Here is a 25563-nt window from a genome sequence, read left to right on the forward strand (position 1 = left end):
ATTGAGGTCCCAGGTTCGAAACTCCAAGATCACCAGCTTGAGTGCAGGTTCATCAGCTAGAGTGTGGGGTTGCTAGCTCAAGCATTGGGATCCGACAGGATCCCAATGGTCGCTGGCTTGAGCCCAAAGGTTGCTAGCTTGAGAAAGGGGTCACTGGCTTGACTGGAGCCCCACCCCCCGGGTCAAGGCACATATGAGAAGCAATCAATGAACAACTAAAGTGACGCAACTACGAGTCGGTAATTCTCATCTCTCTCCCTTCCTGACTCTCTCTCTCTCTCTCACTAATATATTATATATACATACATATATACATACATACATATATATAAAGGTAGTTAGCAAGTAGTTTATGGAGTAGAAACTTTAGCAATATGATATATATTAGCTGAATAAGCAAAAAGCAAACTATGCCCATTAAAAAGACAAGGAATCTGTGGAATTTTTAGGATGAATAAATAGCTCTCAGAATTATTTTCCAAATTTTTCCTATGTGACCAAACTCTGGACAATGTTTAGGTCCACTTGATCATGTGAAAGTATGTTCTTTTTCATACTCAAACTTAGAGATAGCAATAAATATACCCTGCCAGCTTCCCTCCTTTTATTCAGAAACTATTTGTTGAACTCAAACTAACCACTAGTGGTGAGCACTGATGACACAGTAGTGAACAAAAGCCAGACATGATCCTTGCCCCACTGGGTTTACATTTTAGTGAACATAGGCCAAAAAAAAAGCAATAAAATTAAACAATTAAAACTGGTAATGAATGCTACTAAGGACAGAAAAGGGAAAGAAAGAAAATAACAGAAATGACCCAATTTAGGGTAGGCAGGAAGACTCGCTGAGATGATATTTAAATAGAGAACTTCAAGTTGGGTGGCAGCTAACTGAAAGGCTGGGGGAAGAACTGTTCTAGACTCGGGGAGCAGCACGTGGTAAGGCCCTGAAAGCATCTAGTGGGTGGGAGCAGCAACAGACCGCACACAGGCCTTGCAGGATGACAGGATAAAGAGTTTCTATTTGATAGGAAGCTACTGGAGGATATTAAGCAAGAGCTGATTCAAGGCAGGTTTCCAAGTTAGTCCTGGAAAAAATATTATTTATCTTTTCATTCAGAGAAAATATGTCTCTGACAGATTTTAAGGGGAATACAGGCTCTCCCTGGAACCTGACTTTCGTTCTTTGAGATCATCCAACCCAAGCCAGGCTCTCAGAACTTCAACCTCAAATCACCTCTGCCATAAATATCAAGTTTATCCTCATTCTAAAATGTAGGCTTCTGCTTTTTTTTTTTTTTTTTTTTTTTGAGACCCAGTCTGTACTTTGCATCCTGGATCCTATAGTTCAATCCCTTATCTGTAACTAGTGAGTATATTTGCTATCAGGAGACTTAACAGTGCTTTTAAAACAAACAATGCAAGTGTGGACCGTGCAAGCAAGTGTGGCAAGAGGGGGATGGCGCCAGTGTGCAAGTGGAGGTGTGGTGAGCATGTGTGCATGAGCACCAGCAAGAGAGTAGGTGGACGGAAAAGAGGGTATAAGCATCACTGTGTAAGCAAGTGTGCGTGAGCAGGCCTGGGGTGCAAAAGCATAAAAAGGAAAGACAGCACGAAGCCTTGGCTCATTAGCGACAGTCACCTTCCTAGGGACTAGAGCCATGATGGCGAACCTTTTTATAAAAACCGCCCACTTTTGCAGTGCTGGTCAACCTGGTCCCTCCCACCCACTAGTGGGCGTTCCAGCTTTCATGGTGGGCCAATGGCGGCACCGTTTGGTTGCTCTGCTACCGCCCACCATGAAAGCTGAAACACCCACTAGTGGGCGGGAGGGACCAGGTTGACCAGCACTGCAAAAGTGGGCGGTTTTTATAAAAAGGTTCGCCATCACGGGACTAGAGTCTCTAGCCCTTGGACCTACTATCAGTGGTTGGACCCAACCGCCAGGCTTCCCCAACACAGACCACTTAATGGCTCTTACCTACAGCTACTGTCTGCCCCTTCTGGCTCTGCTCAGCAGATGAGCAAGGCTTACAACTAGATTTCTTGAGGAAGACTGATTGCTTTACAAAACTAACACCCCTGATTTCTGTCCCTCCATTAATTTAGGTCTCACCAACATCACTGCTGCCCCAATAATCTAAGAGTAAGTTTGGTCCGGACCTCAAACCCTCCAATGTATTCCATGCACTGGAGTAACCATGTTATAACTGACCCTATTCTAAAATGGAAGTTTCAAAAATGAGTTTTCTTAATTACGAGAGTGTTATTTTTCTCTTTCTATTCAGCAACTTTGATTAATCAACCTTTGTATCATCTCATACAACAAACAGCATTAAATGTCAAGTATTTTCCATCGAAAAAATAATTTGTTTCAGCATAACTTTTTTCAACAAGACTCAAATATATATTTTATGTAATTTGGCAACACTCAAAGCTTGTATAGCAAATAGGTTTCCTATTTTGTGCAATTCTAATTGGATGGGTAGTGGTTGCTTAGAATGCCACCTTCAGAAAAGTTCTGAGGGAACATTTGTCCAGTTAGCAACATCTGCCATAGGAACAGAAGGGAATGACATCACTGAGGCCACACTTCTGACAGTCCTATGCTAGACGATGGTATGATGGAAGTTCTTTCTGTAAACAGTGTATATTTAGATAAAATGTTCCCATGTGATATTACTTGTACTTACATATCACAAAACCTCAAAAATATACTGATATCACAGCATTTTATCACTCATCTCAAGAACAAGAACTTGGAGGTGAACCTCCCCAAGCCAAATCATAAAATAGCAAGTGCCAATCCCAAATGTTCTATTTTCCTATCAACTGAAAATTTCTGGTTTTCGTGCGTTTTATATACAGGACTGTGTGTTCGGAGAATACCCTCTGCCACTGTGGCAGCTGGTCATGTATGAGACCATCCTAGCCTAAAGGAACCCAGGCAGAGAGGTATCTCAGGTGCTTCTAGCCTCCAAGCTTAGCTCCTTTAGATACAGTATCGTAACTTCCACCCATACCTACTCGTCCAAATTTATTACTTACCCTCTATCAAGACGGTGTATACGATTTAAATTATAAAAACTACCAAGGCATACCTTTTTAGCTATTTAACCTTTACTATATAGCTATCAAGAAACACCTTCTTCCTGTAACTAACTTCATAAGTTATACATTTTTATTATACCCATGAATAAAATACTAAGTTCTTTAAACTACAAATAGAATATTTGTATTATCAATCACAAAAAAAGGTCCGAGTTAGTTGGGTCTCAAGTGAAACTGGTTCCAAGAGTTTAGAGGTCAAGCTATATTTACATTATTATCAGTGTAAGTAAGCCTCCTTTCATGTCCCAAAGGATTCAAAGAAGTTAAATTAAAGTATTAATAAGTATCACACAAGTCAAAAAGTGATAAAGTGAAGAAAAATCTAAATTCAAGAATATATAGACCCTGGCCAGTTGGCTCAGTAATAGAGCATCAGCCCTGCATGTGAATGTCCTGGATTCGATTCCTGGTCAGGGCACACAGGAAAAGCAACCATCTGCTTCTCTACCCTCCCCCCACCCCTCCCTCCTCTCCCCCCTCTCCTGCAGCCATGGCTCGATTGGAGTGCATTTGCTCCAGGCACTGAGAATTGCTCCACAGCCTCTGCCTCAGGCGCTAAAAAGAACTCTGTTGCTGAGCAAAGGAGCAACAACCCAGATGGGCAGAGCATCGCCCCCTAGCGTACTTTCCAGGTGGATACCAGTTGTGATACATGCGGGAGTCTCTCTCTCTGCCTCCCCTCCTCTCACAGAATAAAAAAGTAAAAAATTTAAAAAGAATATATAATATTTATATGGAAATCATTTAAAACTATAAGTGGTGGTCAAACACTAAACTTTCCCTGACATTCCGCTAGACTCTCCACAGCCTATTACGACCTATGCCAAAAAGCAAGGGTAACCAAAATCTGGCCCACTCTTCATATTGTTTCAGCCTCAAGAATCATTTTGTGACTTACAAATAGATATCTATTAAAACTAGTGTAAAAGTTCTTTCTGTTTTTTAAGATTTTATTCATTGATTTCAGAGAGAGAGAGAAGGGATGGGGGAAGAGTGGGAACAATCAACTCATAGCAGTTGCTTCTCGTATGTGTCTTGACCAGGCAAACCCAGGGTTTTGAACCAGCAACCTCAGCATTCCAGGTCAACACTCTATCCACTGCACCAGTACAGGTCAGGCTATACAGAAGTAAGTTCTTTATCAGTCTTGAATAAAAGTGTCTTGAAGTATTCATCTTTTAACGGAGAGAAGATATGGCCCAGTGAAAACATGTGTGTGAAGTATATATGAGTTGACAAAATGTCCTTGCATAAATGTCCTCATTTGCCTGACCAGGTGGTGGCAAAGTGGGTTGAGCATCGAACTGGGACGCCTAGGACCCTGGTTTGAAACCCCAAGGTTGCTGGCTTGAGTGAGGGCTCATCCAGATTGAGCATGGGGTCTCTAGCTTCATTGTGGGATCACACACATGACCCCATGGCTGCAAGCATGAGCCCAAAAGGTCATTGGCTTGAGCCCAAGATTGCTGGCTTAAGAAAAGTGTCACTGTCTCAGCTGGAGCCACCACCCTGCCCCCTGTCAAGGCACATACAAGAAAGCAATCAATGAACAACTAAGGTGCTACAACTATGAGTTGATGCTTCTCATCTCTCTCCCTTCTTGTCTGTCTGTTCCTGTCTGTCCCTCTGTCTCTTGTGTGCATATATACATAAATAAATAAATTCCTCATTGGAGTCCTACAATTTTGTAAGAGAGGCTGGACATATATTATTTCCACTTTACAGATAAAGAAACAGAGTCAGAAAGGTTATACAGCTTGCCTGAGCTTATTAACTACATGGTAATAAGATCCAGAGCCAAGAAACAAAACCACTTCTGCAACTAACTGTTATGTTCTTTCCATGTTATGTGACATTAAACAGTAGATTTGCAACCTTCTAGAAGAGCAAACAAACTTGGCAGGAAACAACATGACTCCATTGAAAAAAATATTTTTTCCAGGCCAGTTAATTTCTAACAAGTATAAATCATCATCTCCCTACTCTCTCCTGCCCCTCCTGCCTTCCCTACCATCCACGCACCAGGGTAGATAGTCTGAGAGTCTTCCAAGATTCCTTCCTCTTTCTCACATCAAAAACTAAATAGCCACATTCTGTTCTATTTCCTAAATCACTTTCAATCTAACTTTTCATTCCCATTCCTACTGCCTTCATTCAGACCTCCATCATCTCCTGTCTGAACATCCACAATGCTCCTAACTAGTTTGGCAACCTAAAGGCTACTGAGATCTAACGATAGTATGAGATGCCTATGGTGTCTTTGCCCTCAATTTTACCCAATTCAATCTGTATTCTACAAAGCTCCTGGTAATCTTTCCAAAGAGGGTAATCTAATCTGCTTACATCATTTGTCTACTAAAATCCTTATATAGCTTTCCACTGCCTATACAGACTATAAATACAAACCAGGTGTGTGGCACAAAAAGAGTCCTAGCCAATGTACCTCACCAGCCTGTCTCGATCTCCACCACTCCCACACACATCCCATGCTCCAGGCGCAGTGGATGCCCTACAGAGAAGACAAACAGGTTTAACCTCATGTGCCTACTCCAAATAATTGATAGTGGCTGCCTGAAGCACCCCGTTACAAACACTGGAGCTGCTTATAAATTTGGCAGCAAAAGGACAACTGATTAAGCAGTGTCTGTTTGTGGTATAGGGAAGTGGGAGGTGTTGCCACACTACATGTACGACTGTTCTCTGAACATTCTCCCACGTTTCTAAAGTTTTGTGCTTACTGTTGCTTCTGCCTAACATGTCCTTCTCCTTTTAACCCACTGCTTGTCCTTCAAGACCTCCAGAAAATAGACCTTCTCTGTGAAACTTGCCTAACATCACATCAAGCAGAGTGAGTCACTCTCTTCCCTGGGCTCACATAGTTTTCTGTACATGTCTCTATTATTCTGGAATTATTGTACTGTGTTAGTTTATGTACCAGTGGTCTTCTCAAAGAAATGGGTGCACTTTATTCCTCTTTGTATCTTCAACATCTAGTACAGTGCACTTAGAAGGTACTCAAGCCTTACCAGGCGGTGGCACAGTGGATGGAGCGTCGGACTAGGACGTGGAGGACCCAGGTTCGAGACCCCAAGGTCACTGGCTTGAGCGCGGGGTCATCTGGTTTGAGCAACGCTCACCAGCTTGAGCCCAATAACACTGGCTTGAGCAAGGGGTCACTCAGTCTGTTGTAGCCCTCTGGTCAAGGTACTTATGAGATAAGACAGTGGTCCCCAACCCCCGGGCCATGGACCGATAGTGATCCGTGGGCCATTTGGTACAGGTCCGCAGAGAAAGAATAAATAACTTACATTATTTCCGTTTTATTTATATTTAAGTCTGAGCGATGTTTTCTTTTTAAAAAATGACCAGATTCCCTCTGTTACATCCGTCTAAGACTCACTCTTGATGCTTGTCTCGGTCATGTGATACATTTATCTGTTCCACCCTAAAGGCCGGTTCTTTTTTTTTTTTTTTTTTTGTATTTTTCCAAAGCTGGAAACGGGGAGGCAGTCAAACAGACTCCCGCATGCGTCCAACGGGGATCCACCAGGCATGCCCACCAGGGGGCGATGCTCTGCCCATCTTGGGGCATTGCTCTGCCACAATCAGAGCCATTCTAGTGCCTGAGGCAGAGGCCACAGAGCCATCCTCAGCACTCAGGCAAACTTTGCTCCAGTGGAGCCTTGGCTGCGGGAGGGGAACAGAGAGACAGAGAGGAAGGAGAGGGAGAGGGGTGGAGAGGCAGATGGGCACCTCTCCTGTGTGCCCTGGCTGGGAATCAAACCCAGGATTCCTGCACGCCAGGCCGACGCTCTACCACTGAGCCAACTGGCCAGGGCCAAAGGCCGGTTCTTGAAAATATTTTCTGACATTAAACAGGTCCATGGCCCAAAAAAGGTTGGGGACCACTGAGATAAGAGAAAGCAGTCAATGAACAACGAAGGTGCTGCAATAAAGAATTGATGCTTCCCATCTCTCTCCCTTCTTATCTCTCTCCCAGATAGGGTCTGTCTGGCCCTATCTGTCCCCCTCTCTGTCTCTGTCACAAAACAAAACAAAAAAGGGACTAAAATACTGGTGAAATCAACGAATGACACTACGTAACATGGAATTCCTCTGAAATAGTATTTCTACTAAAATCCACAGAAAATATGGCCAAGGTAACTGTTAGTGGCATTCTACCACTACTCATCTCCTATATATATATATCTATTTATCTTTATCTCTCAGATATACAGATATTAATGGACTATAAATAGGAATTTGACTTCCAATTAGGTTGTGCAGGGGAGAAAGTGAGAAATGCAAGAGAAAAAGATAAGAGAACCAATTTTTTGTAAAAATGCGTTAGCACAGTAGAATATTATTTGAAATAACTAAAAACTCCAAACAATTCATATGCCAGTCAATAGCAAAATCAATATTTGTATTTTCATACAACCAAATACCATATAGCAAACTAATGCTATATGCAACAAGTAATACATCTCACAAACACAATGTTGAGCTAAAGAAACCAGACACCAAAAATACGTAATATAAGAGTTCATACACAGAAAGTTCACAAACAAGTAAGCCCAATCTGTGAGGATAAAAACTAAGACAGCGATTATAAGGCTTCCGGGTGACTGGTAATATTCTTTTGTTCTTTATCAGGTTGGTGCTTACATGGTTACGTCACTAATGATTTGCTCACTTTTCTCTATGTAGGCTGAATTTCAAAAATAAAAAATGTGAAAAGAACTGGGAAAAACCCAAGAAAATAATTTCTGAGAAGGAACTGTCAAAAGAAATTAGATTTTTAGACAGAAGTGATTGATGATTCAAATGTGTATATAACATGCACCAAAAAACTCTTTCAAAGATCCTGATCAACACTTCCTCACCAGCACATCATTACAACAAAAATTATACTGGGGAACAATTTTTTTTTTCATTTTCTGTTGCATGAGGTTTTAGAACTGTTTCTATATATTTCTGCATCACTGATTCCAAATCTGAAATCTGTTTTTTGGTGCATGCTCTAGTCTTTATGCAATTTTAATTTCTTTTTGTTACAGTTAATGGCATGCATTGGTTTTTAAATTGGAGTTAAAGGGCAACAACTCTTGGATTGAACATAACCACAAGGCAATTTATGTTTTACAAACATGACTTTTATATAATTGTAGTTGTTTTTAAATATAAAAAGTTATTATCTGATAAAAAAACACCCTCTTATTTTGTTTTAAGATTGAATCATGGCTTCTTCGAGTAGGCGTAAATGTAAGAACAGTCCTGACACCTTCTGTTATATATATGGCTGTTACACACCTCAACGTCAAAGGTGCAATATTTCATCATTTGTGACACGTGCATATATTGCCTATTTTCAGTGGTTCCAATTGGTTATTCAACTCATCTGCGAGATTATAATGACATAAAAGTTGTCCTCGACTTTCTGAAGTATGAGGAGCATAACTAGATCATTTGTGTGGATCTTAAAATGGTAAATTTCCTGCTAGGACAACAGAGAGGTTTCACGAAGTATCCTTGCTTTCTGGGTTTGTGGGACAGCCAAGCTCGGGAGAAACACTGGACACAGAAGGAGTGGCTGAAACATGAAGCTCTGGAAGTAGGGATGCAAAATATTGTGAATGAACCTGTAATTAATCGAGACAGGATCATTTTTTCCCCACTTCACATCAAACTTGGCTTAATGAAGCAGTTTGTGCAGGCTTTGATAGAGAAAGTGAATGCTTTCAACATATTATTTCTGCTTTTCCTGCCTTGTCTTTCAAGAAGATAAAAGCAGGTGTATTCGATGGACCTCAAATTCGAACCCTCATATGTGATGAAGAATTTGCCAGGAAGATGAATAAGGAGGAGAAAGCAGCATGGCAGTCTTTTGTGGCAATTACAAAGAACTTCCTTGGCAACAAAACTATGAACTTCTGGTTCAAAGGATGCTGTTGGCTTTCCAAGACATTGGATAGAACATGAGCATTAAGATTCACTTCCTGAACAGTCACTTTGATAAGTTTCCCGAAAATCTTGAAGCTGTTAGTGATGAGCAGACTACTGCTGGAGCATCAAACGAGATTGTCCTCAACAAATACACAAACACAAGAGCTACAAATGCAAATTTTTGCCTGGATAGAATTTAAATAAGTTTTGCACAAATTTTATGATTAAAATAAGTGTTTTAATATGTTCTATTTCAAAATTGTAGACCAATTCTGATGCAATCATATCTTTTAGTGTATTAGTATATTTACTGCATTATATAAATTATTATATTTTCACAAAGATGATGCCCAAGAAGACATTCTACTTCTTTATGTTAAACTAAATGTTGAAAATTTTACAATAAGATGAAAACCTAAAATATTGAATTGCAAAAAAACTGTAGCTTACAGAGAAAAACTAATGTCAGATTTGAGATCAGCACACTCGATTTAGGTAAGAACAAGTGTTTTTGTGGATGCAACAAAAATTCTGTTCCCCAGTGTTATTTGTTGAATCCTCCTGCAAATAGATGAAATGCTTAAATTGAGTAAAAATTTGGTGTGATATTTTCTAAACATATTTTCTTTGTATAATGAGGGTTATATAAATAGAAAAACAAAAGAGGGTGTCATGTACTATCTATCCTTGATATATTTTTTTAAAAAATCAATAGAATGCCAGTTATATATTGATTGGAAACCAGCAAAGGCTGGACCAGATAAATGCAATAAATTCAATACAGGAAAAGACAAATCTTGCTTCCTCTTGACCCTATTTTACTACCACTCAAAAGTAACTTTAAAAAAGTTAGAAACAGAGAAAGTATCACCTTTCCCCATTAGTTTGCACTGCTTTCTTTATGTACCTAGTATTTTTCTGGTCCCTGAAGTACTCACCATCCATCCCATGTAACACTCTGAAATACTCAACCAAGACCAAAAATCATTTGTCCAATGATACTTGGTTTTCATCTCTTTTGTTTGGTCAAGACATTTTATGAGCATATCACTTACTTCATATACTGAGCATATCATATACTTCAGACCAGTAATGAAAATGTATGTTTATAAATGGGGAACTAGATCAAATGTGGTTGATTGCCAACATTTTTAATGTCTTAGGGGTATCTGCAGCCCAGAGTATCCATAACAATTTGCAAGAAGGAGACTGATGAGCCTGACCAGGCAGTGGCGCAGTGGATAGAGCGTCGGACTGGGATGCGGAGGACCCAGGTTTGAGACCCCGAGGTCGCTGGCTTGAGCACAGGCTCATCTGGTTTAAGCAAAAGCTCACCAGCTTGGACACAAGGTCGCTGGCTTGAGCAAGGAGTTAACCGATCTGCTGAAGGCCCACGGTCGAAGCACATATGAGAGGGCAATCAATGTGCGACTAAGGTGTCGCAACGAAAAACCGATGATTGATGCTTCTCATCTCTCTCTGTTCCTGTCTGTCTGTCCCTATCTATCCCTCTCACTGACTCTCTCTCTCTGTAAAAAAATAAAATAAAAATTATCTATTGCTAAAAAACTTTCTTAAAAAAAAAAAAAAAGAAGACCAATGATCACAAGATTTGTCCCAAGTCAGTTCTTGCCCTTCTCCCACCTAACTCAGTCAGCTCACGCTGGACCTCAGGCCACATTTCAGTGGCCTTCCCTCAGCTCCAGTATATCCAGGTTGATATCCTAAGATAGGCTCCTTTGATTTCAGTTCCCAGGTAGCTTTCTTTTCTGAGAAACAACTTGTGCAGACTGCTCTCTATGAACCTCCCTCTTCAACTTGGCCCTGTGGTATTCAAGAAATAACTGTTGAACAAATAAATGAATGTACAAACAGCAGGCACGACAGTAAAAGCAAGATACTAGGAATAGATACTTCCCAAATCTAACAAAGTTCTAATACCAGAAATTACTACACCTCCTAACATTCCAAATCTTCTTCTATATTAAAAACAAAGTAACTCCAGTAGCAACACGCATACCTGGTGCTGAGCTCCTTGGAAATATGTCTGATTCTAGGTGGGGCAGAAAGTATACATGATAAGCCTTGAAACATCTTGTAGGACCAGAAAGCAAGGATGTGCTTAAGAATACAAACAAGACCGCTGCGTGTCAAAGGCACACAGGAGCCAGTGTGAAGGAGCTTCCACCAGCAACAGCTAGAACAATTTGAACAAAATAAATAACATGGTAACGGAAAACAACCAAAGTATCAACCATGTGAGTCTATACTAATATAAATAAATAATTGACTAAATTTTTAAAAATGGAGAAGGGACAAATCTTCCTTACAGAAGAATTTCTTATTTTTTTTCTTCTTTTTCCAAGTGAGAGGAAGGGAGACAGACAGACCCCACATGTGCCTGATTGGATTCACCGAGCAATCCCCATTTGGGGCCAATGCTGTGCCCATCTAGGGCCATGCTCACAACTGAGCCATATTTAGCGCCTGAGGCGGAGGCTCCACAGAGCCATCCTCAGCACCAGGGGCCAGTGCATTCAAACCAACAGAGCCATGGCTGAGGAAGGGAAAGAGAGGAAGAGAGAGAGAGAGAGAGAGAGAGAGAGAGAGAGAGAGAAAGAGGCTGGAGGGGGCGGGGTGGAGAAGCATGTGGTCCCTTCTCCTATGTGCCCTGACTGGGGATGGAACTGGGACATCCACACGTGGGTCAACACTCTACCACTGAGCCAACCGGCCAGAGCCAGAAGAATTCCTTACTCAGTATTTTAGTCACCCCTCCAGGATGGGGCCCCCTGCTTGAATGTACGCTGGACTTAGTGACTCCTTTTCAAACAATAAATTATAGAAAGGTAAAAACAGTAACTCTTTAGTGGAGAAACCTGGCAAATACAGTTCACATTACCAGGGGTGTTGCGTGGATATCATGCTCCAATTCGATGTGATGACAGGAGCCCTTCCCCTCTCTGGTATTTCTTCACTCAAACACATAACTCCAGTCCAGTCAGGAAAACATCAGGCAAACACAAATGGGAGGACAGCCTATAAAGCCCAGCCCAGTACTCCTCAAGACTGCCATGGTCATGGTGAACAAGGACAGACTGAGAAGCTGCTACAAACCGGAAGAGACTATAGCCCAGCCCAGTACTCCTCAAGACTGCCATGGTCATGGTGAACAAGGACAGACTGAGAAGCTGCTACAAACCGGAAGAGACTATAGCCCAGCCCAGTACTCCTCAAGACTGCCATGGTCATGGTGAACAAGGACAGACTGAGAAGCTGCTACAAACCGGAAGAGACTATAGCCCAGCCCAGTACTCCTCAAGACTGCCATGGTCATGGTGAACAAGGACAGACTGAGAAGCTGCTACAAACCGGAAGAGACTATGGAGACATGACAACTAAATATAATATGGAATCCTGGATGGGGTTTTTAAACAGAAAAAGCACATTAATAGAAAAATTAGGGAAATCCAAAAGAAGTCTGCAGTTTAGTTAATAGTAATGTGCCAAGATTTTGGCTTCTCGGTTTTGAGGAAATACCACAGTAGTGTGAGGTGCAAATATTAGGGGAACTGGGTGAGAGGCACACAGGAATTCTCTGTACATGTCTGCAGCTTTTCTGTGAAGCTAAAATTATCTCAAAATTAAAAGCTTATCAAAAAAATCACTATACTTGGCAACAGGCAATATTATCCTTATACAAATATCTGGGAGAAGATAGTTTCCTTTTTTCTACTTATCCAAGAGGAAGCAATAAATATAATAAGGCTCCAATGATACTAGTATAAAAATGGGATGGAAACTGTTGCCATTTTACAGAACCTACGATGCAGGAAAGTGATTCTGACCTTACAAATAAAACAGGAAGTGTGACTCATCAGCATAGTCCCTGACAGATCAATGATTTTTTTTCCTACTAAAGTAGAGTCAAAACTCTTAGTCAGGCTATTGGTTTCCTAACAGAATCCCAACTTATTTAAGTACCAAATCTGTACATGATTAAATTCTTTCCACTTGTTTTCCTTTGCAAAAGGCAGAAATACAGATTAAAAAAAAACATACATAAATTATTCCAAAATTTCTCCTAAAAATGTCTGTGGCTACTCCCACACAACCCAAGTGGAAGTATGCTGGAAAGTAAATTGGAGTTGAAAGTAACACAATCTGAACTCATTAATACTAAAATATCTTTTTTTTTTTCTTTCTCTGTATTTTTCCAAAGTTAGAAGTGGGAAGGCAGTCAGACAGACTCCCGCATGCGCCCGACCGGGATCCACCTGGCACGCCCACCAGGAGGCGATGCTCTGCCCATCTGGGGCATTGCTCTGCTGTGGCCCGAGCCATTCTAGAGCCTGAGGCAGAGACAATGGAGCCGTCCTCAGCACCCGGGCCAACTTTGCTCCAATGGAGCCTTGGCTGCGGGAGGGGAAGAGAGAGAGAGAGAAGAAGGAGAGGGGGAAGGGTGGAGAAGCAGATGGGCACTTCTTCTGTGTGTCCTGGCCGGGAATTGAACCTGGGACTTCTACACGCCGAGTTGACACTCTACCACTGAGAAAACTGGCCAGGGCCATGACTAAAATATCTTAATTTTGCAAATGACCATTTTAACATACTGTTAAAGCCTCTAGCCCTGGCCAGTTGGATCAGTGGTAGAGAATCAACCCATGTGTGAATTTGCTTCCTGGTCAGGGCACACAGGAGATGCAACCACCTGCTTCTCCACCCCTCCCCCTCCTCTTTTCTCTCTGTCTCTCTCTCTTCCCCTCCCATAGCCATGGCTTGAATTGGTTCCAGTGCATTGGCCCCAGACACTGAGGATGGCTCTGTAGAGCAGTGGTACCCAACCTTTTTTGGGCCATGGACCGGTTTAATGTCAGAAAATATTTTCACGGGCCGGCCTTTAAGGTGGGACAGATAAATATATCACGTGACCGAGACAAGCATCAAGAGTGAGTCTTAGACGGATGTAACAGGGAATCTGGTCATTTTTTAAAAATAAAACATTGTTCAGACTTAAATATAAATAAAACAGAAATAATGAAAGTTATTTATTCTTTCTCTGTAGACCGGTACCAAATGGCCCATGGACCGGTACCAGTCCATAGCTTGGGGCTGGGGACCAAAGCTGTAGAGCCTCTGACTCAGATGCTAAAAATAGCTCAGTTTTGAGCATGGCCCCAGATGGGCAAGAGCACTGGACCCAAATGGGGGTTGTCAGATGGATCCCAGTTGGGGAGTCTATCTCCCCTTTCTCACTTGTAAAAAGAAGGGGGGGAAAATCTTCTCCCGGGGGTCTAGAAGGGGCCTATGTAAATAAGTAGGCTTAAAATTGAAGCTGCATTAGCTTCATGGCAAATTTACCTCTGTGATTGTTTTATTTTCTCTTCTTTAATGAGTAGAATTATTTATGTATTTTTTATTGAGTATTTATGTATTTATGTATTTTTTATTTTTATTTAGAGAGAGAAAGAGGAAGGGGGAGAGGAGGAGAGTAAGTAAGAGAGAGAGAGAGAGAGAGAGAGAGAGGAGAGAGAGAGAGAGAGAGAGAAACACAATTTGTTGTTGCACTTATTTATGCCTTCACTGGATGATTTTTGTACATGCCCTGACTGGGGATCAAACCCGCAATATTGGTATATCAGAACGATGCTCTAACCAACTGAGCTATCCCACCAGGGCCTAAAACTATATCAACCATGGAAACTTGAACACTGCTTGTGTTCAAGGAACTCAATGCAAGTTTTAAAATTTGAATTAACAGTACATATTTGGACATACCATTCAAATGGAATGATGCTTACCTATTACTGTAATTGATGACGCAATTCATCAACCCCAATACTGTCATTCACTCTCAATCTCTACTCTAAACATATAACATATAAATGCTCCTTTCATTTAATGATTAGGATGTAAACACTCAAGAAATACACCAAATGAGAAAAACGAATGTTCTTAAGCATGTTTTCACTATTTCACCCTTCCAAATATTATCTCTTTAAAATCAAATAGCATATTATTCCAAAATCACTTACCCCACCAAATTAGCATGAACCTGAGAAGCTTGACTGATCACACCCTTTTCAAATACCAAACAAAGCCTGACTGTTCCCTATATCAAGGCTCCTCTTTATTAGTATGCACGCAGGCTTTCATTGTTCCTCCCAGGAAAACCTGTCACCCATCTCAAGGCTACTTTAAATCAAGATGGAATCATAACTTTTTTAATGTTCTTTATATATCTAAAGCCAAAGCCACATCCAAAATTTTGAAATGAAAATCTGAAAAATGTTGTTTTTGTCAGATGGGTATTTAAGGCCTAAGAGGTTGCTGAGACCATGTAATGATTCTTTCTTTTTTTTTTTTTTTTGTATTTTTCTGAAGCTGGAAACGGGGAGAGACAGACTCCCGCATGTGCCCGACCGGGATCCACCCGGCACACCCACCAGGGGCAACGCTCTGCCCACCACGGGGCGATGCTCTGCCCCTCCGGGGCGTCGCTCTGCCACGACTAGAGCCACTCTAGCGCCTGGGGCAGAGGCCAAGGAGCCATCCCCAGCGCCCGGGCCATCTTTGCTCCAATGGAGCCTCGGCTGCGGGAGGGGAAGAGAGAGACAGAGAGGAAGGAGGGGGGAGGGGGGAGAAGCAAATGGGCGCTTCTCCTATGTGCCCTGGCCGGGAATCGAACCCGGGTCCCCCACACGCCAGGCTGACGCTCTACCGCTGAGCCAACCGGCCAGGGCCCATGTAATGATTCTAAGCTCTACTACTACTACTATTAATAATTCTTGGTGGCATCCTTGGAAAAAAAGGATTCTAATTTTGTGAAGATATGGAATATAACCTAAATTCTATTAATGACTACTTTCTTAAGAATGTGTATACCAAAATGTATTCTATATGTTGGTACACTGGTGACAAACAGCAGGTTGTATTTTAATAGTCTAAATCAGGCATGGCCAACATACAGCCCGCATAATGAGTTTATGCGGCCTGCAATTAAAGTTTTAATATTCTCCACTACTTTAAAATCTCAGCTACTCAGAGCAGAAGCCTCTTTGATTATTGGAAATGGAGATATTTAAGAAGATAGTGATATGCGGAAAAGAATTCCGCGTGACTAAACTAGGGTTAACTTCCAATAATTGGTCAAATGGATTTGTGATACTTCTTTATTTTTAAAAAAAACTCCATTATAAAGATTTATAACTTTTGTACTCATCTGTACTCGATATGAACTGTTTGACATTTAGCAGCGATGTGAAACCCACATTCTTTTAGGTGGAGTTTGCCAGTGCGCACCCAAGGTCAAACAATTCATTATTTTTGTGGTCAAGTGTGCTGAATCAAGTGGCATTGTAGGATAGACAACAGCTGCAGTTGATAACTGAAAACATGTCCAGGCTGTCTGCAAAACGAAATAATTGTTTTATTTGTAATATAACCTCTTCAAGCTCATTCTATTAAATATTGTTTTGATTGATTGCAATGCAATTTGGATATTTATACGGTATGTAATTCTATTTTTATTAAAATATATTTTTATTAAAATAATACTGTATATTAAAATTTTTTCACTAACTTACATTTATTCACAAATTACATAATAAAATGTTGTTTACTTAAATGAATCATTTTTGTATTTAACATTTTTAAATTTTAATATTTTGTCCGGCCCTTGAAAAAAGTTTTCTTTCTAATCTGGCCCAGGGGCAAAAACTGTTGTCCACATCTGGTCTAAATGTATTTTTAGATCATTACTAATGATATAAAAGTGAAATGTTCACTTTTGTGAAAACCTGTATATTAACATACTTTTACCAAACCATAAGGATGTATTATGACTAAGAGTATATAAACAGAGGGGAACTAAAAATTTTAAGCGACCACCTAAGAAAAATCATAAGCCTTCTTGATTCTAAGCAGCATATGCTCCTGTAATCACAGAAATACTTCATAATGCACACTGCCTGTTAAAGATCCTAATGCACAGTTTAATGATTTTTACTCTTAAGACATGCTCTAAGGAACTAATTTTTCATTTTTCTTCAATTTATCTCCTTCAGTCCTACATCCCACTACTTGCAGAGCCATGTTAGTATAAGGCCCTAAGTTGTACCTGATTGCTAAGTAAAATTACTCATTCTTTATTGTTTCTTTCCAATATTGGTCTCATTTTCATGCCTCCCACACCTTTCATCATTTTTCTGTTTTTCTTACAATGTATTTCTAATTTCTTAATTCAAACTGAATGTGAATATTCTATATATATCCATATTGTTAAAAGTAAACAAGAACCAAAATCAATTACTACTATCTTAAATCCTACGTCAGGAAAGCATTTGAAGTGCTGTTTCTTTCTATGGGACTAAATGGAGCAATACTGCTGATAGGGATAATAATCAATACTACTCATTCATTCAACTCAACAGCAGAAGAGAGCAGTGGCCAGCTGAAAGATTCATTAGCTCAAGGATTACAGACAGGATATATTTCTCCACACTGAACACAATCCTGAGCACCACCCAACTTGTATTTGCTAAACCAGTGGCTCTCAACAGGGGATTATTTTGCCCCCAGAGGCCCGTGGCCAAGTCTGGAGACTTTATTGTCACAACCACTGGGAGGAGTGGATGGTCACTGGCATCTAATGTGTAGACACCAGGGATTCTTCTAAACATACTATGCAGGCACAGGACAGCCCCCACAACAAAGAATTATTCAGATGAAAGTGTCAATAGTGCCAAGGCTGAGAAATCCTGACTGAGATATTTGTCCCAAACAGCTGGACCAGAGGTGCCACAGTGGTGTGAAAGGACCAGAGGATTAGGGGAGGACTGGAACTAGAACTTATTGAGCACCTGCTATATACCAAGCCATCGCACTAAAACCTCTGTCCCATGAAGAAAGTGATCTCATTTCACGGATGAGAAAGCTGGACCAAAGTGGCTCAGCTAGAAAGGGGAGGAATCATGATCTGAATTCAGTTTTATTTCACAGTATTACCAAGTCCAGAGGTTAAAAGAACTGGATTTGATTCAAACAGGTACCAGCATGAATTTGAGCAAGGCGCTCAATTTCCCTAAACCTCCATTTAGAAAATAACTCAATGACTAGCATGTGAAGATATAAATGTTTTTGATTGCCAACAACAAATAATCATGTTAAATATCTTATAATGAAAAATATGTTTTTAGAATGGAGGTGTCCCCGTTACCATTTTTTCTTAAAAATGGAACTTACACAGTGTGCACAGTACCAAATTAAACAGCGTTCTTAAAAATCAGGATTAAATGTTCAGAAGACACTGTGCCTTCCATAGCAATGGAACTACTCTTAAACCCTATGAGGAAATCAACTGTCCAACATAATACTTCTGTATGCACTTCTCAAAGATTTTAAATCAATTGACCCTAAAATGCTCACAACTAATAACAACTACTTTGAGTTCTTTCCACAATTGGTTTGAGGATGGATTACAGGTCTATTACTGCTGCTGCACAAAACTTTTGTTATTCTCTCCAAAAAATATGACATTGAGGTCAATATGTTATCATTCATATGGATGCCAAAAAAAATTTCCATTTCAACATAAAGTCCTGATTAAAAAATAAAACAAAAATCCACCAGCAGAATCCAGTAATCTTTGACAAACTACTAGTAAACCCACAAACATAAACCACACTCTTCAGGGATTAAATTCAAGAGACAATGTAAACTGGGTTTGTTCCTTCTGGAAATCACCACTACCAATGCCGCATCTAAAATCAAGTTGCAAACCATTTTCCCCTTGAAACACTAGATCTCAAGGCATGGCTTCGCTCTATTTTTTTTTTTTTTTTCTGAAGCTGGAAACGGGGAGAGACAGTCAGACAGACTCCCGCATGCGCCCAACCGGGATCCACCCAGCGCGCCCACCAGGGGCGATGCTCTGCCCACCAGGGGGCGATTCTCTGCCCCTCGGGGTGTCGCTCTGCCGCGACCAGAGCCACTCTAGCGCCTGGGGCAGAGGCCAAGGAGCCATCCCCAGCGCCCGGGCCATCTTTGCTCCAATGGAGCCTTGGCCTGCGGGATGGGAAGAAAGAGACTGAGAGGAAGGAGGGGGGGTTGGAGAAGCAAATGGGTGCCTCTCCTATGTGCCCCGGCGGGGAATCGAACCCTGGTCCCCCACACGCCAGGCCAACGCTCTACCGCTGAGCCAACCGGCCAGGGCCCGCCCTATTTTTATTAATGTATCTTTTCATATCAATACATTGCAAATAAACTATAATTGCAGGTATTCCCCACTAATATAAAGTCCAAGTTTAAACACAATAACCACATTATAACACTAAAAAATGAACTAATTTCCAAAGAATCATAAAGATTGGCTTTTAAATAAATAAAACTTATAAAATTTGTTTACCTGACACACTAAAAGTAAATTAATAAGTGTTCTGGTGGAATTGAGAGAATTGACAACATAATCTTGAGACTTCTTTATTTAATCAATTAGATAAGAACTTCCATTAAATGTTATTTTACTGACTAGTTCTAAATTACATCTTTCACCTTAAGCGTTATGACACCCATCAACTTTCTAAAAGTTATGAATTACATTTCTATGGGGTTTTTTTTGTTTGTTTGTTTTGTTTTGTTTTGTTTTTAAGCTGGAAACGGGCAGAGACAGACTCCCGCATGCGCCCAACCGGGATCCACCCGGCACGCCCACCATGGGCAACGCTCTGCCCACCAGGGGACGATGCTCTGCCCCTCCGGGGCGTCGCTCTGCCGAGACCAGAGCCACTCTAGCGCCTGGGGCAGAGGCCAAGGAGCCATCCCCAGCGCCCGGGCCATCTTTGCTCCAATGGAGCCTTGGCTGCGGGAGGGGAAGAGAGAGACAGAGAGGAAGGAGGGGGGGGGGATGGAGAAGCAAATGGGCGCTTCTCCTATGTGCCCTAGCCGGGAATCAAACCCGGGTCCCCCGCACGCCAGGCCGATGCTCTACCGCTGAGCCAACCAGCCAGGGCCCATTTCTATGTTTTTAATAGCTGCTTCTCAAAAAACTGAATTAGATAAAAATTGATAGGAGAAACCTATTGTCAACCTCCTCTTCGTCAATAAAAATGTGAGTTAACACTAGCTATGTGTTAATAATTTGGAAGAATTTACATTAGACAATGACCTAAAATCCATTTTATCTATCCGATATCCTGCCTACTTTTTACTTTACAAGCCTGTTTTTTCATCACAACAAATTTTAATATACAGGTAAATAGTAGTTAATTTATAACTTTCAGGTGCTATAAAAATTGTTATTTAGTCTCTTCAATTTCTTCCAAAATAGCAGCATTCTCTTCAGGGCTCAGATTTCTTTGTATTTTCAAACCGAAAGAATACTGTTGCCAATTTAAAAAATATATATTATTAGTTGACTCCTCATTCCAAAAAGAATAATTTTCCTGACACCAGAATTAACTCTCCTTAACAAGATCTCACGTGAACCTTTTATAGCACCTACCACACCACAAATACAACCACAAGTCAATAGCCAGGGCATGTGAAATATGCATTCACAGCTTATCAAGCAACCCAACCCACACCATTTCCAAACAATCCGCGGCAGCTGTCCTGCGGCTGTGGGTACAGTCACCAGCCCGCTCCGCAGGTCCGCAGCCCCGCGGGTGGCTCAGGTCCCTGCCTGCCCGCCCGCCCGGCCCCCCTCAGAGCTCCTTTGTGCCGCCGCCGGCCCCCACCCCCGTCCCCGGCCCACAGGGGCCCAGTTCGGCCCCGGCGCAAGCACCGCCTCCGCCGAGCCCCGAGCCCGGGTCTCCCGTGAGAGGTGGGGTGGAAGGGGTGTCTGGGCGGAAGGGCCTGGAGCCGGCGGGAAAGATGGGCCGCGGCGGGGTCCGCCCGCGGGAGATGGGAGATAGGAGAAGCCGGGTGCAGGCTGGAGGAGCAGGGCCCGGGGGCTGCGAGGGAACCAGAGGAGCCGCGCGCGGCTGGGGTCCGCCGGAGGGCGCGGGGCGGCCGCCTCACCCGCAGCGGAGGGAGGGTGTCCCGCGTCGCCGGCGGCGGGCGCCAGGGTGACGGCGCCGTCCCTCCAGACGCGGATCTGCGCGGCCGAGCGCGCCCGGCGGCGGGGCTGCCGGCGGCCGGCGGCGGCGCGCAGGAAGCCGCAGCACTGGTAGCACACGGCCCACGCCTGCTCCTCGTTGATGGGCTGGTTGTAGAGGCGCAGGATCTCCTCCAGGCTCAGCGAGTCCTGCGAGCCCCCGGCCGCGCCCGCGGCCTCCACGGGCTCCGGCGGCCCCTCGGCGCCCGCCGCCTCCTCCTCCCGCGGCTCCCCGACGCCCGCCGGGCCGGCCGGCTGAGCCATCCCGCGGGTCGGCGCTGCACTCGGCCGCCGCGCCGTGTGCCGGCGTCTCCTCAGCTCCAGAGCATCGTCTCGGCGCGCCGCCGCCACCGCCTCCTCATCCCCGCGCGGCCCCGCCCAGCCGGGCCGCCCGCGCCGCTGCTGGACACCAGGCAGGGGATGGGCCGAGGGCCTGGGCGGCCGTGGGCGAGCGGAGGGCAGCGAGGACGCCCTGACGGCCCGGAGCAGGCCGCCCACACCGCCGCCGCCAGCCCGGGCCGACGCGATGGCGTCCGCCGGCCCCGCCCCGCCCCGCGCCCGCCGCGCGCCGGGTGCCGGAGCCGCGGAGCCTCCCAGCCGCCGTCTGCACGCTCCACGCGCCCTGTCACCATCCCGCGCAACGCGGGGTCAGTGGCACCGGGCCCCTCGGAACTGGTGTGCCCAGAGTGTAATTAGGAGCTCGAACCCAGCCTGAGTGCACTCCTAAGAGAATAAAGGTCTGTTGACCCATTTCAGCCTCGGGCCACCCGCGCGGCGCTCCCGTCGGGCCCACCGCGGGACCCTGCCCAGAGCCCAGCTGGCCCGTCCCGACGGCCTCCTGCAGTCACTGAGGCGGTCTCTCCGGACCAGCCCACTCGGTACTGGCCCGGGCCTCGTCGCGTCCTCATCCCTGAACCCTGCTCTGCTCCTTTTTGGGCAGCTATCGCCACCAACACACCATTCATTCTTAGATGTCATTTTTATTGAATACCTTCTCTATTTCCAACTTCAATGTAAGCTCCGTGAGGACAAGGATCTTTGGGTTTTGCTTAGTGATTTCTCCCAAAGGCATAGATCGGGGTCTGGAATATAAACGTGTAAATAACCTGCCGACGTTAGTGTCAGCCTCCCTTCAGATTCATTTGTAATGTTTGCACAACTCCTAAGAAAATGTCTGCAATTCCTGACCTGTGGTGGCGCACTGGAGAAAGCACCCACCTGGAACGCTGAGGTCACCGGGTTGAAACCTTGGGCTTGCCCTGTCAAGGTATGTATGGTGGTTGATGCTTCCTGCTCCTTCCTCCCCTTCTCTCTCTCTCTCTCTCTCTCTCTCTCTCTCTCTCTCTCTCCCCCCCCCCCCAAATGAATAAATAAAATCTTTTTTAAAAATTCAGAAAGAAAATGTCTGCAATGACCATAGCACAGGCCAAATAACACTGTAAGTTCATATGATGGGAAGTGATATCACAGTGGCAAAACTGAACTGACGGCAGTTAGCGATAGAGTAAAAGAAATACTCTCAGGTCTTGCTGAGCTTATTAGTAGTCAATAAAATATAATTCTTAATATAAAACAATCACTCATTGGTAAATGAGTTTTAATTGGTAACATTCCACTCTGAGGCTAGTCTTCTGTGAGGACTTTGGAGTTGAAAGCACCAACCAAGTAAGAAATTTATTCATTGTTAAGTACCAATAAGTCATTTAAAGGCAGTTTTATGTGCAATACTAGATAGCGCACACTCAACAATTGCATCTTGCAGCAGAAATTACAAAGGTCTATTATTTATTTATTTATTTATTTATTTATTTATTTTTAGATGAGAGGAGTGGAGATCGTGAGGCAGATCCCTGCATGCTCCCCCGACCAGGATCCACAGGCAACCCCATCTTGGGCTGATGTGCGGTACCAAGCTATTTTTAGCACCTGAGGCAGATGCTCTCCAACGGGGAGCCATCCTCAGTGCCTGGGAGCCAGGCTGGAACTAATCTAGCCACTGGCTGTGGGATAGAAAGAAGGAGGAAAGGGGGAGAGTGTGAGAGAGAGAAGCAGATGATCGCTTCTCCTGTGTGCCCTGACTGGGGATCAAAGAGGGACGTCCATATGCAGGGCAGATGCTCTATCCACTGAGCCACCAGCCAGCGCCAATGTTCTATTATTAATGCTAAAGATACCACAATATATACAACAGGAATGGGGAGAAGAAAAAAAAAAAGCAAAAGGCTATAAAAGAAGAATTAGAAATTGAAACGGAAAAAAAAGCTTCTTTCTGGGCACCTTAAGAGAGATACAAAACAAACTTTTAAAGTGACATCACTTAGTTATGGATTTATAATCCCATCTGTAAAAATGCACTATCTATCCATGGCAAAGCCCTGAGAAGAAATGATCTAATTACTTATATGACATAGCTAGAAAGAATAGATCTATAAAACCTTTTGATTAAAAACATGGAAAAACAATCCCCAAATTACTGTTTTTAAAAGTTTAGATCTGGTGTGAATTTTGAAAATACAGAGGGCTTTAAAATAGTTCCAACAATGCAGAAAAACATCGAAATGGTCTACTTGTATGAACAACACCACCATCTTCTGGCCTTGTGGGATATTGCTGCCATGTTGCACTGATAACTGCAACCAAAAATCAGTTACATTTTGTAGTTACCCCACCAAAGACAAGTTCAATGAATTAATCTCCTGATGAATCTATAAGCTATCGTATTTCCCCATGTGTAAGACCCACCTCAATTTTGGGGCCCAAAATCTGAAGTACAATGTATTACATAAAGTTATCGAACTCATTTTATTTATCATAAAATTCATACAACTCCTCATCTGTACGAAAAAGCAGGAAATGCACGTGTAAAAAAAAAAAAGTCTGCGTCAGACTGGGATGCAGAGGACCCAGGTTCGAGACCCCGAGGTCGCCAGCTTGAGCGTGGGCTCATCTGGTTTGAGCAAAGCTCACTAGCTTGGACCCAAGGTCACTGGCTTGAGCAAGGGGTCCCTCAGTCTGCTGAGGGCCCACGGTCAGGGCACATATGAGAAAGCAATCAATGAACAACTAAGGTGTTACAATAAAAAACTGATGATTGATGCTTCTCATCTCTCTCCCTTCCTGACTGTCTGTCCCTATCTATCCCTCTCTCTGACTTTCTCTCTCTCTGTCTCTGTAAAAAAGAAAGAAAAAAGGAATTAATAAAGGAATGGCCCACCATTAAAAAAAAAAATCTACAACCATTGTATAAGATGCACCCAGTTTTTAGACCCCAAATTTTTCGGGAAAGGGTGCATCTTATACATGGGGAAATTCAGTAGTCACTTGCTACTCCTGGCATAGGGCAGTAAATAAATATTTAAGGGACGATGAGAAAGACCCCTACCTAGCTAGTTGGTTAGAACTGCCTCTGGTTAGGTCCCTGGCCAGGGCACTTATAACAGACAAGCAATGAATGCATAAATAAGTGGAACAACGAATCAGTGTTTTCCTCTCTCTCTCTTCTCTCTCTCCTCTCTCTCTCTCTTTCTCTCTCTTTCTCTTTCTCTCTCCCTCTCTCCCTCCTCCCTTTCCCCTTTCCCTGAAATCAATAAATAAAAAATAAAAAGGTAATGAAAGAACGAAGGAAGGGAGTGAAAGTAAAGAAACAAATTCAAACCTTATATTTAAAAGATCGTCTTTTCCCCCAAATACAAATCATGAGAGTCCTTCTATTGTAGTATATATAACCTTCCTGTGATTCAGTGCCGTTATGTTTTTCTTCCCAAAATGTATTTATCTTTTTAAAAATTATCACTTATTGGGGTGAGCACTTCACAAGGTATATTAATGTCTAATCCCTATGTTGTACACCTGAAAATAACATAATACTGTGTCAATTGTAATTGAAAAAGAAAAAAATCATAACTTAGGAAAGGAAAAAATCCTTTACTATTTAAAGGAAATTCACAACAGAAGAATATTTCCCTAAGTAAATTTCTTGCCTTTGTTAGCTTATATGGAATTAAGTTAGGCAAGATGACAAGTAGAATGTTGTTTGATATTCCTCTGTATGTAGAAAAAAAATAAAAGATAAATCTTAAAAATCCTAGCTACCATCTATTAAAAATCTAGTCATTGTATACCTGAACTCTTGATGCTTTATTTGTACAATGACAGCATAATTCTAGTAATTTTTGTATGATTATCGTAGCTCTTTGAAATGTTAAGTCCCACTGTCTATCATCACAAGTCTCTTAAAAATGACTGCTGACTACTCAAAGGCTGTCAGAAATTGATATATTTTTCAGGGAGTTCAAGTTATACTGTGGCCTGACCAGGCGGTGGTGTAGGGAACAGAGCATCGGACTGGGACGCGGAGGACCCAGGTTCGAAACCCTGAGGTTGCCAGCTTGAGCGCGGGCTCATCAGTTTGC

The 25563-nt window shown here is 42.8% G+C and overlaps 1 protein-coding gene across 2 annotated transcripts in view; it reads right to left on the reverse strand.

Moving 5' to 3' along the window:
* The window catches only part of SPIRE1 (spire type actin nucleation factor 1), a 263080-nt gene extending 241449 nt beyond the window's left edge, over positions 1-21631 (reverse strand). Inside the window, exon 1 of one of the 2 annotated variants that reach the window (XM_066353336.1) lies at positions 21076-21631. In XM_066353336.1, coding sequence (XP_066209433.1) covers positions 21076-21415 — 340 coding nt within the window. In that variant the 5' untranslated portion in view covers positions 21416-21631. The remainder of the gene's footprint in view (positions 1-21075) is intronic. The other variant, XM_066353337.1, reaches the window with a different exon arrangement.
* Positions 21632-25563: the final 3932 nt, after the last annotated feature.

This window comes from Saccopteryx leptura, chromosome 11, assembly GCF_036850995.1.
Source record: "Saccopteryx leptura isolate mSacLep1 chromosome 11, mSacLep1_pri_phased_curated, whole genome shotgun sequence".
In the NCBI taxonomy this organism is placed as follows: domain Eukaryota; kingdom Metazoa; phylum Chordata; class Mammalia; order Chiroptera; family Emballonuridae; genus Saccopteryx; species Saccopteryx leptura.